This window comes from Musa acuminata, chromosome BXJ1-8 (genome assembly GCF_036884655.1).
Source record: "Musa acuminata AAA Group cultivar baxijiao chromosome BXJ1-8, Cavendish_Baxijiao_AAA, whole genome shotgun sequence".
NCBI lineage: Eukaryota > Viridiplantae > Streptophyta > Magnoliopsida > Zingiberales > Musaceae > Musa > Musa acuminata.
Window position 1 is genome coordinate 44094119 of NC_088334.1, and position 17477 is coordinate 44111595.

Consider the following 17477-nt stretch of genomic DNA (forward strand, 5'->3'; position numbering starts at 1 on the left):
AAGGGTTACCTCGTACCAATATAGGTATTATGTCACTTTAACTCATTTCAAGATAAGGTATCCTGAGATGAAAATTGAAGAACATTGAGTATCCTAAAGATCGAAATGTTTAAGATGGCTACTAAATGCCTTTTAACGATGATCCCGTCTCGCCACCTCACCTTGATGCCTAGTCCATTGTCTTGTGATGTGTTGGTCTTTACTGGGTCATTGGGTCAGGTTTGCCTACTCAACTTAGTCCTTATGTCTTTTTTTTTATTGCATTGTCAATCTTATCCACCTGACTAGTCTCTACCATGGTAGGTTAAGGTCTCATTTTAAATAATCTTTTTAAAGTAACACTTATACCTTGAAAAAAAAATTATTTTTTCAACTAGCACCAAAGACATGGTAAACCAAGGCTTAACGCTAAGGGCACAGTCATTGTGATCTTACCTCGAGGGATGCCTCAAGAGTATAACTTATTTAAGTTCATAATATACCATGTTCTTGGCAACACCACCCCTTTATAGTTTAGAGACGATAGGTTTTGACATCTCTTTTATCGAAAATTTCATTACCATGTGGTAGGGCGAAACTGCCACCCTCACTCTATTCAGTGTGGATCAATCTATGATCACATTATACACCGAGGGGATATCTATGACCATTAACCTAGCTACTATTGTATTGGAGCAAGGTTTATCTCCGAATGTGACATGCAGATTCATATACTTGAGAGGCGAGAAAGAGTTACCAATAAATCCCATCAACGAAGAAGTTATAAGGATAATATCATTAGTTGATAACCCTATTTTTTTGAAAGCATTAAAGTAAAGGACATCAACAGAGCTACCCATATCAATCATGATCTTTTTCACTCGAGCTTGATTATACTCACATAAACTACTAACACATAGTCATGATTTTGGTCAAGGTACTTCATTTCTTCCTTCTTGAAGGTTATCTCCAAGTTGTCCTTTATCCTTGGGTGTTTTTCAATGATAGCTTGGGCATAAGCTTTGCGACCTGATAAGTTGTCCCCCATGAGGCAGGTCCACCAACGATGATATCAATCTGTCTCTCCACCAGCCCTTGAGTTTGGGGTGAGAGTTCCCAGTGCTTTTGGACAAACCACCCAATGTGTCCTCAATGTATTGGCTTCTTAATATGCTCTTTAAAGTCATGATGATCCTTCGTATCATGACCAGGACCCGTCTCTTTTCACCAATAGGGTCTTTATTGAGTGAGGGTCTTTAAGAGCCCTTTCCCTTTTATTTGAATTTTTTTTAAATTTTAGTTATATTTAGAGGGGTTAGCTCAGACCTTAGGTGACATGGGTCATTCATTTCTCCTTCGTCACGGTGGCCTCGGGGTCGGGATTGATTGTGATCACTCCTACTTCGACCTCTTGCATGACTTCTCACTCTTGCCTAAGACCGTTACCTCAACAACGATGTATTGATTAACCTTTTGAAGTGCCTCTAGTATAGTTGTCATGGATTCTCTATTAACAATCATAAGAGACAAGAGAGCTTGAGCCCCATCATAAAAGTCTATATTATGAGGAACGAATGGACATCTAGCACGCCTCAGATCTTATTGAACGACAAAGTCTGTGAGTGTTTCCTTCTCTCCCTGCTTGAGCTTAAGGAGTGTTACTATCGAAGGCCATAATCATACATTCTCAAGAAAGTGAAATTGTAACTCTTGTATAAGTTGGGCAAGAGCAAAGTGACAACTTTTATCATGCCTGTTAGCATTTGCACTTGTTGAGTGAGATTTAAAAACACATCGACAAGGATAAGCAGATGTCCTTAGGGCTGAAAAACCTTAGTCATTCAATAGATGTTAGTATCGCATCGGCGTTTGTATTGAGGTTGAGGCACCCATGTGTAGAAAAGGTGGTTGCTACCTCCACAAATAAAAGTACTATCGGTTTAGGACAAAGCCTCCTTGCTCGATCGTTCATTGAGTGAGTCAACGAACGAATATTCTTCTGACATCCAAGTCCTCCTTCTAGCATAAAAAATGATATGGGAAGATGTCATTGGCATCCTAGTCAGCTTGACATGATTTGGACCCATGTACGCAGGGTTGTCCGAGGTGCTTATGAAGTAGAAATACCGAGCTTCTAAGATGTTATCCGTAAAAAAATCGAGGTCGAGAGAGGTTTCTCAATCCAATCCCTCTTATGCCCAAGTTAGTAACTCGAGGTAGGTGAGTATGAATGCGAGTGGTCAAAAAATTGATCAATTCTTTCATTTTGTTGGAGTTGAATTTTTATACTTGATCATTACGAGGTAAAGTATATTATGAAATATTTTACGAGGAGGTAGTCTTTTATTGTCTTTAACAACCTCTCATTGGTCTTTTATTCATGTGAGCGACAAAGAGAACAACATATAATTGCTTGCTTTGAACTCTTATTCACCTAGATAAATATGTGAAGGGTGACCTTCGTCTTTCCCTTGTAGCCTGAATACCATGTGAAGGTTTTGTGTCGATTGATGATTAGTTCACGATATTTTTCTTGTCACATGATATTAACGTATGAGTCCGTATGAAATAATTTCGTTTCTCCTATTATTTTTTTATTTTTTATTTTTTCTCTTTCCCATGGTTACTCATACATCAGTATCAAAGATTTTGTGTTTCTTTAAACAATATAAAGCTCGTATTGCCCAAGCAAACTTACCAACTAAAGTTTTGTGATATAAAGTTATTGGTAATTAAAGATTTCAAAAAAAAGCATGCCAATCCTAACACAGACATAATATTACACAGTCAACCACTTGTGTTGTTGAATGTAATTTAATGCTTGATTAGGTGTTAGATTTTGATGTATCAGTCCGGATTATTATATTCCTATTCCTATAAGTAACGTTCTCTCTTATTCTTATCATAAATCCTCTCTCTCTCTCTCTCTCTCTCCTTCTCTTTCTAGCCATCCTCAAACACTCATGAATCCTCTTTTTTTTGGTCGAACGTTATCATCCACTGTATGATTCAACCATTTCACACTCCGTCCCTCTCTGTTCCGGATATGATGCTCCGAATGTTTAGCTCGGAGTCAATCGAGTCTTCCTTAGTTGACTTGCGGACGTCCTAACCTCGAAGCAATTCATCTCTCAATTAACTAATTTGACAAACGGAGAGCACGTCGGACGTATCCGTTGCAAAAGACCTGTTACTGACACGGTCGACGACAAAGAATCCTCCATTTCGAGGCACCCCCCACATGCCCCTCACGGGACTTCCAGCTCTCTCTCCTTCCTCCTCCCCATTATTGTAATCAATCTCCATTAATTAGCTCCAGCTAAGTTACTCCACCATTTCCCGCTCTCGTGCTCCCCCTTTCCCACCCTAACGCAGGAGATGCCGACCTTTCCCTTCCCACCGCGCAGGCAAAGCTGTCCACGGCAGGCCGTAGCGAGTACAGTGTCCGGCTACGGACTTGCAATCCAACGGTCGACAGTCCCCCGCAGCGGGGAGCCCCTCTGCGCCCGCTTCCCGTCATCTCGACTCATCGTCTTTTTGACCGCTTTCTCCCTGTGATGGCGCCCCAAAACGGTCGACTTCCTGGGCGTGGGTCCCCTTGCGCCACCGGGAATATACAGGTGATCCGACGCCCATTTCACAACACGGGATTGCTCCAACACGCACCGATAAGCCGACACGTGCCCCTGCCGTGACCCTCCCCCGAACCGTTCCTCGTGCGTGGAGAATAGCCGATCCGTATGTGGTTCTCGATGCCGCCCCACTACCACACAAAACGAGTACGTGGGTGGAGCCCACTCTGCCATACCTTGCCCCCGCTCATGCGAACGCTCCCAGCTCGCTCACCCTCCCCCTCCCCTCGAGTCCTTCTAGTTATAAAGCCCACTCTCTCCCTCACTCCCCGTCTTCGCCATCCCCCACCTTTCCCCCGCGCTCCGAGAAAGAAATCCGGCAATCTCATGCTCTGTCCGTCTCAGAGCATGGGGCTTCTTTTGTTCTGCTCCTTCTTCCTCCCCCTCTTCTTCTCTTACTCAGGTGATTTGACTCTCTGACCGCCATGCTCATTTTGCTTGTTTCGTGCTAAATGTGCTTCCTCCTCGTGTTATTTCTTTGTCCAATCTGCAGAAGCAGGAACTGTTGGTGTGAACTATGGACGGGTGGCCAACAACCTGCCGCCAGCGACGAAGGTGGTGGAGCTCTTGAAGTCGAACGACATCGGCCATGTCAAGCTTTACGACGCCGACCCTACCGTCCTCCGCGCCCTCGCCGGCACCGGTATTAAGGTGGTGGTCACCATCCCCAACGAGATCCTCGCGGCCACCGCATCTCGCTCCGGCTTCGCCTTCGCCTGGGTCCAGCGCAACGTCGCCGCTTACTACCCCTCCACCCAGATCGAAGCCATAGCCGTGGGGAATGAGGTGTTCGTTGACACACGGAACTTCACAGCATTCCTCATCCCGGCCATGCAGAACGTGCACGCCGCGTTGTCCCGCCTCCGCCTTGACAGCGCCGTCAAGGTGTGCTCCCCCATCGCCCTCACCGCGCTCCAGGCCTCCTACCCCCCCTCCGCAGGCTCGTTCCGGTCCGACCTGGCTGAACCAGTGATGCGGCCCATGCTTGAGCTCCTGCGCACTACCGGCTCTTACCTCATGGTAAATGCCTACCCGTTCTTCGCGTACGAGGCCAATGCTGACGTGATCTCCCTCGATTACGCCCTCTTTCGCCCCAACGAGGGGGTGGTCGACTCTGGGAACGGCCTCCGCTACTACAGCCTCCTCGACGCACAGATCGACGCCGTCTTCGCCGCCATGTCTGCCCTCAAGTACGACGACATCAAAATAGTCATATCCGAGACGGGATGGCCGTCCAAGGGCGACTCCAACGAGACGGGCGCCGGAGCTGCGAACGCGGCTGCCTACAACGGGAACCTCGTCAGGCGGGTTCTGTCGGGCAATGCCGGCACGCCGCTGAGACCCCAAGCCGACCTGAACGTCTACGTCTTCGCGCTGTTCAACGAGAACCAGAAGCCAGGGCCGACGTCGGAGAGGAACTACGGGCTGTTCTACCCGGACGAGGGAAAGGTTTACGACATCGAGTTTACGCTCGGCGGTAGCAACAGCGGAGGCGGAGGGTTGCGATGGGAGGAAGACAGAGGAAGGTCCAAAGGCGGCAGCAAAGGCAGTGGCTCCCCTCCCACGCTTCCACAGCCGTCATCCTCCGGCACGGTGCGGGCGAGCTCGACAGGGGAGAGCTGGTGCGTGGCAAACGCGATGGTGGGGAAGGCGCGACTTCAGGCGGCGCTGGACTTCGCATGCGGCGAGGGCGGAGCGGACTGCCGGTCGATCCAACCGGGGGCGGCGTGCTACGAGCCCGACACGGTGGAGGCGCACGCGGCCTACGCCTTCAACAGCTACTACCAGAGGAAAGGACGAGCCATCGGCACGTGCGACTTCGAGGGCGCCGCGTACCTCGTTTCCCAGCCACCCAGTAAGTTCCCCCTCGCTTGGCGCCCCCCCCCCTCCCCCATCTCATCGACGCCCTTCTTCGCACGTTGGGAACGAGATCTACGGTCCGGATCTCGTGAATGCCGGCTTAGGATTCCCGGTAGGCCAAAGCGATGGGGAACAGTGCGGTTGACAGCACTTGCCGATGTGACGTGACTCATCATGTCCATTGGCAGTAGTGACCACAACGTGCCGCTTTATGTGTGTGTAAACTTCCATTGGGTTTCGATGGTGCCCACCACAACACACAACTGCTGCTAGGTTGCATACATACATACTTTTGACTCTATTGTTTCTTAATCGGTGTTGCATTGTGGTGATGTTGCAGAGATTGGTAGGTGTGCATTTCCGTCCGGAGCGTGAACGAACAATCAATGCCGAGTACCAAAGAGTTAGATATGAAGGGAAGAACATAAGTGAAAAGGGTGGGAGACAGGTTGGGGTAGGGTGGGAGCATCTTCTTTTTGGTGGCACTGTTAAAACTATCATGGATCTCTGTAACATAGCATGCATGTGAACCAGTGTAGTAGTTGTCTGACCCATGTTCCTTTTAATATTTTTTATTTTGGGTTAGTGCCTTACAACTTTAGTGTTGGCTTGTGCATACTCCTTTAGTTGCACCAATTCTGATGTCTTGTTGTAACTTGAACATTTTATTAGTCTATTGTCATAATCTTAAGAAAAAGCACATGCGGGTAGGGTTTATTCCAATACCGTCCGATTTACTAGCGGATCGGACTTTAATTGGATCCGAGTTGCATTGGAACAGTTGCTATGTCGGCTCAACATGTCAATCAAGAAAGTCACATTATATGCACGACATTACTCTCCTCGAATAAACACGTGAAATTGCTCCCTCGAATGAATTCCCTGCTCAAATCTCTACGAAAACCCTCCGAACCGATATTACTCTCCTCGCACGGTACTATCCTTGGTATCGTACGAGACTTTTATGTCGAGCAAATTCATCTTCTATCATGGAACATATGATGGCGTAGTTCTAAAGTGCGAGTTGGGCGAGCACATGGGTTGTGCTTGTGGCGTAGCTTTGGGTGGTGCGGCTGAGCCGAGCACGAATCGAATTAGGAATCTGAGTCGAGTCGGATTGACATCGATTTGGGTTCGCCGCTGGATGAAACTTGTCGGCAGGTCGCGTTGTCGTTCCACCAAATGCTGTTCGCTGTTCGTGTTGCTTCGCTAACTAATCCTAATCTCCACGTTTCCTCATACATCCAACGCAGTAATCCGTGGTGGTTGTCCCTTTTGCCTTTTACCTTTTCGCTTTCCTGTGTCTCGCCCGCGTGGCCGGTCACCGCTCCGCCGCTCCCGCGCTCTGTCCCCGTCCCCGCGCGCAACCCAATCGTCTGGCTTCGACGCAGAGCAGCGGAGGAACGGATCCCAAAGCGGAGAGAGCGACACGTCAGACACGTGCCAGCGAGCACTCGCGGAAAGATAAAAAGATAAAAAGAATAACGAATTTTCAAGAAGGGCATAGTAACGGCGTTAACGTGGGTGACGTCGTCGTCGCGGATGTGGCGAGGCCGCGAGGCATCGCGCTCGGACGCCCCTTGGAAGCAAAGCGAAGTGTATTAATTGGCCCCAACCGGCCTTGTCTCTCTTTCTCTCTCTCTCTCACGCTATCTCTCGATCTGTTTCTCCAGCGGCCTTATATCTTGCTTTGTACTCCTATTGGTATCCCGATCTAGCGGAAACGTTCAAGGTGGTGATGAGGTTCGGTCGAACCGGTGGTGGTGAGCGATGGAAGCATTTTGACCTGATCAGCGGTTTTCTTCTTCTTTTTAACTTCATCCTGACGCCAGATTTGGTGTTTTGGGGATAAATTTTTGGCTTTGATTACTCCTAACAGAAGGATAATTTCTTTTTGCAGCAGAATTGCGATGGGAACTCGTGAGGATCGCTGCTTCTTTCCTCTCACGAGTTTGCAGATTGGGTAAGAACTAGTCTTGATGTGTTCTTGGTTCCGTATGGTTTTCTAGAAACGGTTTTGTTATCGCTCCCCTGTTTCTACCCCTAAATCAACTTAATTTGGTAAGATTATCTAGTTGACATATTGGACTGATATGTGAAATATGAACGCTAGAAGCATGGATTTAATGGGAAAGAAGATGGGGAAATTTCAACTCTAGGTTACAAAATTGTGAGAGAAGAAATTGTAGTTCAGTGAAATCTTTATGTAGTTTATAACCTTATATAAACACCTTCCGTGGAATTAGTAGTGCCCTTTGATGGTATCCGTGTCATTTGAACCTGGATATTTCTAATACGCTCTTATTGACCTCCATCACAAGATGTCAACAGATGGTGCATAGGATCTCTGCTAGAAGTAGAACCGCTCACTTGTCACCTATTCTAGATCAGTTGTAGTCTAGCCTGGTTGCTCTGTTGGCGATGATATTCCCCATATTTGATCAGATTCTTGGTGAAATCCTGCTGGTGGCATGATCTGCACAGTCTCCTCCCAAGCAATAGGTCATCAAGAAAGAACAAAAAGTAGACAATTGAAATTGCATCATGAAGATATATCTATTTCTTTTTCTCAAAAATTTTCTTCTGTTTTCTTGGTGGCATACTGAATTGGTACTTGTCAATATCCCCCTATGGTGAGGTAAATTGTAGGTTGGACTAGGGAATGGTATGGGCTGTCTTGCTGATAAGGCAATATTTATATGATGGTTAATTAAATATTTTTTTTATTGAATCGTCTCATTTACAACAATACTCTCTGTCTACAATGATTGCAGATATATCTTAAATAACTCATTTACATGTTCATTTTTTTGGGTTTCATGGATTATCATTGTTTTTAAAACTCGAATGGCATCATGAAATAGTATGCCATCAGATAATCGGGGTGTCGTGTGGACATATATATGAGACATATGAGCAATGTTATGTAAAACATATGCATTATAAAGAGGGTTTGATAGACTAATAAGCCAATGTATCCATGGTTGTTGCTATTTCTTTAGAGACAAATATTTCTAAATATGATTTATCAAAAGAAAACTACATTTTGATATGTTGCATTTGTCAAAACATTTCAGTATCCTGATTCTCTTTTATCCTTTTGCAATGTATTTGTAGTAATCAAGCAATAACAGGTTAGTTGTTAGGCACCAGATCCAGTGCTTAAGCGACTGCGTAGCTTGGAGGCCCTTTGAGCGCCAAGGGAAGGGTGTGCTGACAAACCCTTTTGCTAATGCTGGCTCGTCCTGGTTAATATGGATCTCATGTTGACCATGCTAATTGGCATATACTGTGGCAACAATGCATTATGATCATCTGTTTGCACGAGTTTAATTCTTAATTCAAGAGTCTCAGTAACTGTAATTTGTGAATTCCCATCTCAAACAGCAATTTAAGATTCCAGGAATGGTACCTAGTGAATTCTCATCTCAAACAGCAATCCAATTTTCCTCATTGAATTCATGTTTAATGGATTGTAATCATGTGCAGTGTGTCCAATGATTTTCCTCTATGACGTCTTAATTTTATCAGCATAATCAGTTGCTCTAGCATCCCTAAACGTTTAAACTTTGGCAACTTTGAAAAATAAAAACTGCTACCTGTTCAACTTAAAATTTATTGTCTAATCCTCAATCCTGAATGTTAAAATCTTGCTATATCAGTATACAACTTTTCTCTTCTTTTCTGTTTTGGTCGCAGTTTTTGCTCAGACAACATAGGCTTTCAGATTATGAGTTATCATTAACTCGTTGCCGTTTTCTTCTCCAATTTTCTTCTCTAAAATCTTTTTGTAAGTTGAGACTTTTATTTTTCTTCTTTATAGTTTGTTTATGTTTTCCCATGTTGGTTGGGTATTCAGAATTTGGTGTAAACTATCCGAATGTTGCTATCAACTATCAAATTTTCACTAAAGTTCAGGCTTCTTGTAGCAAGGTATTTCATGGAATTGAGTGTTGATAAACCTATGTTAACTTTGATTAAGAAATGTATAGTTGTCCCAGAAATAGTAAGAAAAATGTATGCATTGTTTATTTTTTTCAATAGTTTTGTTGGAGTTCATGATTTGCATATTTTTAGGGTGCCAACCAGGTTGTGGATTACTAGCCAACTTTCGCAGGGAGTGCATATATCATATTTGGGTTCAACTATTTCATTTATCGTTGCATCTCCTTTAAGAAAAAAAGGTCCTGCCAGTTGACTTTCAAGACAGAAATTACTAAGAACAAGCTTTATTATCCAAGAGTGATATGATTAATCTGGTCAATTAAATGATTAATAAACAAGCATGACTCTGGTAAGCATCGGTATTATGTTCCATGACACATGGTATGTCAGCATACCAATCATCACCGAGGTGGGAGAAGGAGGAGGAGAAGGAGAAGGAGAAGAAGAGGAGGGGGAGGAGAGGTGGTTAAGGAGAGGAACAGGAAGAGGAGAACAAGAAGAGGAGAAGAGAGGGAGAGCAGGAAAGGAATGGAGGAGGAGATGTACTAGGCAGGCGGGCAAGGATGGTGGCAGTGAATAGCAGGCAATGGTGAACAATGGGCGGCCGTGGTGAGCAGGGGTGGGTTAAGGCAAGTTGAGAGAAAGCAACCGGAGGAGAAACAGAGAGAGGTACTAGAAAAAGACAATGAAGTTATCAACCATCAATTATTTTATAAAAACATCATGGGATAGATTAAGCAAGAGAGAAAGAGAGTGTGCCAGGGTGGGCTTATCATCCGGTTTCTGCAAGTTACCAGATGGTGACATGCTTACTGTACCAAACCAAGTGAAAAAGCCCTGGTCTGAACCGGTAAATACCATCCAATACAGACCGGTCGAAGCAAAATATAATGTTGTGATCCAAATTTCTTTAATATATATTATAGATTGTTGAACCTGATCTGCATATGAAATTTGTTGGTCAAGCATTTGTCATGCTTGGGGATACGGTTTTTCTCGGATGCTAATATATGGATTTCTTACAAAAGATTTATGTGTCAAATATTTCTGTGAAGCCAACATGCTACTGCTATAAAATTGATAGGACTAACTCCATATTTGGGTTTCCTTTGTAGGGATTTGCAGTCCTATCTCTCACGTTTGACTCTCTTTTTGCCGATAAGAAGTCAGAAGTTCTTTATCCTTGTTGATAACCGTCCATGGTTGATTGACCAGGATTCACGAGCTGCTCACTTGTGGCAGTTAATGGTTACTAAGGTAAATGTGGAAACCTTCAAAGTCATACTCTTCATATGTGCGAGTCAATTGTATATTTCAGTTAAATTTTTGTCATTCAGTCTAGGTTATCTCCTTTTGCAAACACCAGAGCTGCTAGAGTGACAAGAAGAGATATTGGAAAGATTTTAGAGTTTACAAATAGCTCTAGATCCCTTTCCATCACTAGAAACAGATTGCGCAGATGGTTCTCACTGATCGATACTGCTTTAAGTCAAAAGAAAAAGTTGCTCCATGTCAAGAAACTGAAGGCCTCATTCCTCTTCAATAAGGAGTTGCACTGTACATTGTATGGATTCATTGTTTTCGAAGTACAATGGGCTCATGTGCGTGGTATCAACTACATCAATGAACTGCAGGTATCCTATATTTTTTTAATTTCCTATTTTAACCAGTATATACGCTGTTTGTCTCTGACCTAGTAGAAGGTTTCTTTTCTGTATTTGTGATTACTCACATAGACTGATACGTCAATGGCATTGGAAGCTAAATTGATGAAAAGGTGGGAATTTGATAGTATTGAACAGTCTTGTAGCTGCATTTCTTCCTGGTATACAGGGACCTGCAATGAGATTAATCTGCTTCGGGAGTATTTAGAAAGTATCTCCAACAAAGGTAATGCAGAACTCAGATTTCTGTTACGTCTCATGAGTCCCTTCTTCTTGACAACCATGTATCATCTTTTCCAGGAGATGTGTTTTACGATGCTCGGGAAGATCCTTTTACCACTACTGAAATGAGGGAAAATCTTCACAGTGCTGACGAATTCCATGAGGAAAAACATAATTGTAGCTATTCTAATTTTATCCCTATGCTTGAAAGAATGGAAGATTCAGGTTCACCCTACACACCACCTGTTTCTGGGCCATACAAGCGAAGAAAGATAATGAAATCAAGTGTGTGCAGTGACACTGATGAAGTTTCTGAGGAAGCATACAGCGAAATTGTGAGCTCACCAACAATTTCTGAGTCCTCGTCTTGTTCGTCCAGTTGTGAAAGTGAGCATGCTAGTTTAGTTTTTGAGGCTAGCACTTACAAGGATGTGCTCATCTTATTCAGATTTGATGATCATGATCTCCCATTTAAGCTTAAGGAAATAATTATGGCTGACTTGAGGCTACTTACATTATTGGAGTATGGACTTCCTTCATGGGTCATTTTTCTCCAGTCCTACCCAGTATTTTGCAAAATATATCGTCCATGGATGTGTCCTCTAGCAAGGGCCTTATATGTCTTGATTTCTATAACCACTGTCCTCATAGGTTTCTATGACCTATATAAGAATGTTCCCATACTAAAGGCAACTGCATCAAGCTTATTTGGGCCATTCTTCGATTGGATAGAATCTTGGGAAATGATTTCAAGGATCAAGTACCTGGGGACTATACTATTTCTTCATAACTGTGAGAAAGCTTTCAAGTGGTTCCTGATGGTTGCACGTGCTACTAAGTCATTATTATCAGTTTTGACCAAGCCAATTGCGGGTCCAATTATGGAACTTTTTGAATTTGTCTTCCCCATCTGGAATGTATGTTTTGATACAGTAGAAAGCTTAAGTTTGATTGTTTGGAACATGTTATCCTCTTCATGCAGCATGATCATAACTATATTGGATATCATTATTTGGCCTTTCTGGTTCATCTTTTCTACTTTATGGAGTATAGGTATGATATCAGATATTTGTGCCTTTTTACCTATAGTTGTTTGTCTTTGGTCTCCGCTTCTTCCTCTCTCTCACTTTTTTTCTACTTTTTTGTGTAACAGCAGCATATGTTATATACCCATTAGTTTGGCTCCTTTGGGAAATTGTTATAGCCCCTGCCCGCTTAATTATTGCAATAGCAAGTTATGTTGGGATACTTCTCACCAACATCTACTACGTACTAGAAGGAACCTGGTCATCTATAGGCGCTTTGTTTCAGCTTGCTTCTGTATCTGAAGCAACAGTAGTTACCTATGAAGTTCCAGTTTGGCGGTCACTTTGGAATGATATATTTTCCAAGGTTAAATGCATTTAAATTGTATAGTTATACACTGATGAATATCCATGTTGATATCTTGGAAGTTTCCTTCTCATTCTCCAGGTATTTCGAGCAATTCGAAGCATTTTTTATGGTTTTGTTGCTTTCTTTACAACTTGCAACAGACACCGACTAAGGTATGTTTACTTTTTGTTACTAGTATTTTGAGTTAGAACATTTGCATAAATTATAAAGCTTTCTGGTTAAAATTAGTGGAGTTATTGAAAATGTGTTTTGTTGTCACCTAAACGAGCTTGATCTTATGCTACTTGGGGACTATTTTACAATAATAAGAACTCATTCAGTGCTTCATGAGAATGTTGTGCAACATCTTGTGAAGCTTAACTAAATCTATACAAGACACTATGACATCAATAACACCATTAATCTGTGAGATCAACCGCATGGATCCATTTTCACCATTGAGTTATATATTGATAACTATTTGACACATGTTTGGCATGTTCATTGGTTTATTGACGAGGCTATTATTGTTTTTTTCAGTGTGATGTCATTTCTAAGCAACGAATATCTAATTCTTAACATATTACATGGCTTGTGAGGACCTTACTATCAGATGAGCAACCAGGGATACAGGGCTTATTCAATTATGTAGCAAATAATAGTGGATTAGTAGGTGAGCAAAAAAGGAAACCTCTTAATTTGTAAGTCCTACCACTGAAATGGAACTCTTTATGAAGCTCCTATGTCTGCTTCTCAGTAGCCTTGCTCTTGTCTTCAGCTTTGTCACTAGGCAATTTTAAAACTCAGGACACTACAAAGCAATATATCGATAGAACTTATATCTTGTATGGCTGTAAACCTCAGTTGATGTATGCAAAACACCATCCTGATCCACTTTGGTGCTACATGGTCCATCCCATATCTATATGCATACAAATGGTCTAAAAATCTGCAATCGAATGGTCAATACCAGTCCGACGGAGATTCGGGCCGTGCACTTGCTCGTTACAGGCAATTCAGTTCCAGTTCAGCATTTAATTATTTTAAATTAAATCTCTCTCTCTCTCTCTCTCTCTCTCTCTCTCTCTCTCTCTTTTAATTGCCCAAGCCCTTCTCTTTCTCTTGATGACGGCCACCCAAGCCACTTGGTGCTTGTTGCCTACTTCCAGCAGTCCACTGCCCATCATTGACAACCGCCGGTACTACTCCCTTCTTTTGTCGCTGCCGTCTCTTCTCCTCTTCCCTACTGTGGCATGTACCGACATACCATATTAGCACACCAGTACAAATTGGTCATATATTGGTCTGCCCAGTGATTAGTCAAGGTCTGGTACCTTCGATTTTGAACTTTGAATCAAGCATCATGTTGGAGGCACTTTGAAGTTCTCTATCCACTTGGTGCCAGGAAATCATATACCATCATCTGGTGTCGTATTAAGTAACGCTAGAAACACAATGGATTTTCTAAGCAACTTGGAAAGAGTAAATATGTGAATGTGCAAGGAACAAACATCAAAATGGTATTATTGATATTTAATTTTGATGATATGGGATCACTTTTTATCAAGTGCCTTTCAAGAAAACCATCAAATTGAGCTAGAAACAGAAGGCCTTTTGTTTTTCACATTTAAAATAGTATTCAATTGTATCATTATGGATTTGTTATGTGATGATAGACGTCTTTAAGCATGGAAATTTTAAGTTGTATATGTATTTTTTGTGTTGGGTATTACTCCTTGGATACATGTCAGACACTTATCCAAAATATCTGTTTTTTCAAATAATCACTGAAAAGGCCATTCACTTAAGGATTTACTTATGGATGATTTTTATTAAACAAGAAGAATAGATGTTCAGATAGATGTTTTATATTTCTGTTAAGCATCATATTATCGTTAACGAAATTAAAATGACAATTTCATGGGAACTTCTTGTATCTTTTGTATAGCCCATGATGTTACTAAATTCTGTCCATGTTGTAACGCTAATTAATTGTTAATATTAATCATGATATGAAACATATTCTAACACTATAAAGATGTTGAATTTCACCATTTGTTGTATCAACCTGTCTCTGTTGTCTTGTCTTGGTATCCCATAAATATCAATGCTTTAAAGATAGAAAAAGCTGGGAAACAAGGATCTATAGAATAATTGAAGGACAAATAAATGTTTTATCATTTAAAGCAAATGAATTTTACTTTATATGCATATTTTTTAGAGTTTTTCATTCACATTCTCCCTTCTTTCTACCTTTTTATTTTTTATTGTAAGACTTTGTTTGTAGTATAGATGTTGGCTGGAATTGTGCAGCTCATACTTGTTTACACCATAATGTATTCTTTTTCAACAATTCATTCTTCTATTTTTGTAGCATCTACAACCACATGCTTGAGTTTCTCCATCGTTTTTCTCATTCCACCTCAAGACGTTCCAAATCCGACCAAGTTAGGAAGAAGGGAAGAAACCAAAGCCCTGTAAGTTTTTCGAAATATCTTGCTTAGGCTATCCAGTGGTCTACATGCCGACTTTCTTTAGTTTGCTTCTGTGAGATATTTCTCTTGTAGTCCTTTCCAGAACAGCTTTACTTTGAGCATTCTGAAGAGGAAATGGTAATATATTTATTTAAGAGTCTTGTTGCTTCTTGTAGATGCGATTTTACTTTTTAAATGAAAACATATTATTTTTTTGACACTGTAGTTGAATATTTTCCTTTTTTACCTATAGATCCTTTTACTTGATGGCATTTTCATGTCAAAGAAAGAGAATGCCCTACAGCCATCACTACCATTGTCATTGGTGCATGCTTCTTTAGGCTGCATAATGTGTATTAGTCTGCCATAACGTAGCTTGTCATTGACAGCCACGGAGAGATATAAATATGTAAAAGGAATATAATTATTTGTTTAGAATCAACAAATCAGTTCTACTTGCACACTTATAAGGTTTGGATTCATCTAAACAATGTCTAATGCAGGATAAGAATGATAATATTTCGGATGGTCTTATAGTAAACTTGTTTATGTCAGGCATCTAAATGATTTTTGTGTCAAGCAACTACGTGATAAAGTGTGTTATGACTTATGAGCACAGCATTATTTTTTGTTGCAAGGATGAAATGTAATAGCTATCAACAGTTAAGCACCTTAATATATATTTTGTAAGCCTTTGTATAGAATAAAATGTAAAAATATCAGCCAAATACTGGTTTTGACACTTTGGCAGACCTTTATGGGATAAAATACTGTCTTGTTTGGCCTGGTATAACTTAATAAAAATGGAAAAAATGAATACCACTGTTATGAAGCTATATGGTCGGCTAAATTAATCTGACTTCCTAAAGATAGAATTTTATCATCGGTAGGTTTATAATAAAAACGAACTTATCTTATGTGTCACCTGCCATTAAAAACCATAATTCATTTCTCTGCTAGCTATTGGAGGTTGGTATCTTCATGTCAATAATCTGATGGAAGCTTTTTTTTTATAATATAGATAGTATAAATAAAGTGCTGTAGGTGATTCATATCTTTATTTAGATGCCAGAACTTTTGACTTGTCAAATCATGTAACTTATCAAGACAGCTTATAATTTTGACATGGTATACTTGATATCTTCCTCCCTCCCTGACCTATTGTGGAATTTACTTTTTAGAACCATCTCCTGACAGTCTATGCTTAAAGTTGCTGTTGCCATCAGTTTATGTTTTTTTGTCATGTTCTTTAAATTTTGAAGAGCTTACACGACGCTCCGTCCCTCTTCTGTCTCATAATTGTTTGTCTGTGTGCAGTTACAGGAAAGTGAAAATTTAACAGCTACGTGAGTTTCCTAATAACCTTTTTAGCATTATTATGTTTCATTAAGCAAGCTGATTTCTCATGATAGGATGCTTCATGGACTGTTTTAACTGGCAGATGCAGTTTGCAGACACCAGATAAACTTCGTCGAAGGCAGGCAAGGCGGCGAACACATGAAACATAGCACAACAGATTGTAAAACCAGAACTGCATATTCTTTCATTCTTTTCCTCGTACAAAATATGTCCTACCCTCTTTGAGAAGTTCTGTAAATGTCTTAAGCGGGTATGAAATCTCTCCCCACAGGCTGAATGTTAGGTCATTTTACTTGTAGCATGTTCCTTACGGTGCTGAGAAAATTTCTTCCATGTAGTTTTGTGTGCTGAAATCACTATGACCTCTTCTTAGAATAATCAGTGAGTAGGGGTTTCTCAAAGTAGTTAAATTGTAGAAAATTGATATCCACGTACCAAAGTCATTGTACTGAACCCATGAACATTCATATCATAGAGATGTTCAATGGAGGCATGTAAATTATAATTGAGGCTATCAAGTTATCTCCAGATCGTTTAATTGGACTCGGTGCTTCAGGTCACTAACCCAGATCTAGGGATCTTTCAGGCAAGTTAATGTGACCTTTTTGTGTTTGAATTGGGTGCGTGATTCAAAATGAAGATGTCCGATATATGAAGTGTATCAAGCCGCCGTTGATAGGTTTAGATATTTATTCTTCATTTGTTCATGCAAATGTGTCACTTGTTGCTGAAGTCATTTACCATGCAGAAGTTTGTGGGCTCACATTTTATTCACAAGTATTTTACTAAGTTGTTTTAATATTCTATGAAGTTTCGAGTAGTTTTGCTACAAAAGATTTTATAGTTCTTGTTACGTTTCACTATATATATATATATATATATATATATATATATATATATATATATATATATATATATATATATCTCACCTAAGGAACAGAATAAATATACAAGTACAAATGTGAGCT

At 41.2% G+C, this 17477-nt stretch overlaps 2 protein-coding genes across 10 annotated transcripts; both read left to right on the forward strand.

Annotated features, from left to right (window-relative positions):
* The first annotated feature begins 3861 nt into the window (after positions 1–3861).
* LOC103995293 (glucan endo-1,3-beta-glucosidase 10) lies at positions 3862–6208 on the forward strand. The gene is made up of 3 exons (XM_009415852.3): positions 3862–4014; positions 4105–5466; positions 5812–6208. Exons 1-3 carry the CDS (start codon positions 3939–3941, stop codon positions 5844–5846), a joined length of 1473 nt encoding a protein of 490 aa, XP_009414127.2. The 5' UTR covers positions 3862–3938; the 3' UTR covers positions 5847–6208.
* Positions 6209–6860: 652 nt separating this feature from the next.
* Positions 6861–16862, forward strand: LOC135588060 (uncharacterized). Of its 9 annotated transcripts, none has more exons than XM_065079999.1 (11): positions 6862–7267; positions 7372–7434; positions 10532–10673; positions 10754–11050; positions 11153–11306; positions 11381–12355; positions 12459–12694; positions 12776–12849; positions 15051–15153; positions 16468–16496; positions 16592–16862. In XM_065079999.1, the coding sequence occupies exons 2-11, from the start codon at positions 7382–7384 to the stop codon at positions 16656–16658; spliced, it is 2130 nt and encodes a 709-aa protein (XP_064936071.1). In that variant the 5' UTR covers positions 6862–7267; positions 7372–7381; the 3' UTR covers positions 16659–16862. The 9 variants fall into 9 exon arrangements, with proteins under 9 accessions (XP_064936069.1, XP_064936071.1, XP_064936072.1 ...); XM_065080000.1 differs by having other exon boundaries at positions 6864–7267; positions 12456–12694; positions 16598–16862; XM_065079996.1 differs by having other exon boundaries at positions 6864–7264; positions 7375–7434; positions 12456–12694.
* Positions 16863–17477: the final 615 nt, after the last annotated feature.

Coding starts and splice junctions, on each gene's coding strand:
- LOC103995293 (XM_009415852.3), top strand. CDS start 3,939: ATGCTCTGTCCGTCTCAGAGCATGGGGCTTCTTTTGTTCTGCTCCTTC. Junction 4,015..4,104: donor CCTCTTCTTCTCTTACTCAG/GTGATTTGACTC, acceptor TCCAATCTGCAG/AAGCAGGAACTGTTGGTGTG. Junction 5,467..5,811: donor CCTCGTTTCCCAGCCACCCA/GTAAGTTCCCCC, acceptor GTGATGTTGCAG/AGATTGGTAGGTGTGCATTT.
- LOC135588060 (XM_065079997.1), top strand. CDS start 7,382: ATGGGAACTCGTGAGGATCGCTGCTTCTTTCCTCTCACGAGTTTGCAG. Junction 11,051..11,152: donor ACTACATCAATGAACTGCAG/GTATCCTATATT, acceptor TTACTCACATAG/ACTGATACGTCAATGGCATT. Junction 12,695..12,775: donor GGAATGATATATTTTCCAAG/GTTAAATGCATT, acceptor CTCATTCTCCAG/GTATTTCGAGCAATTCGAAG.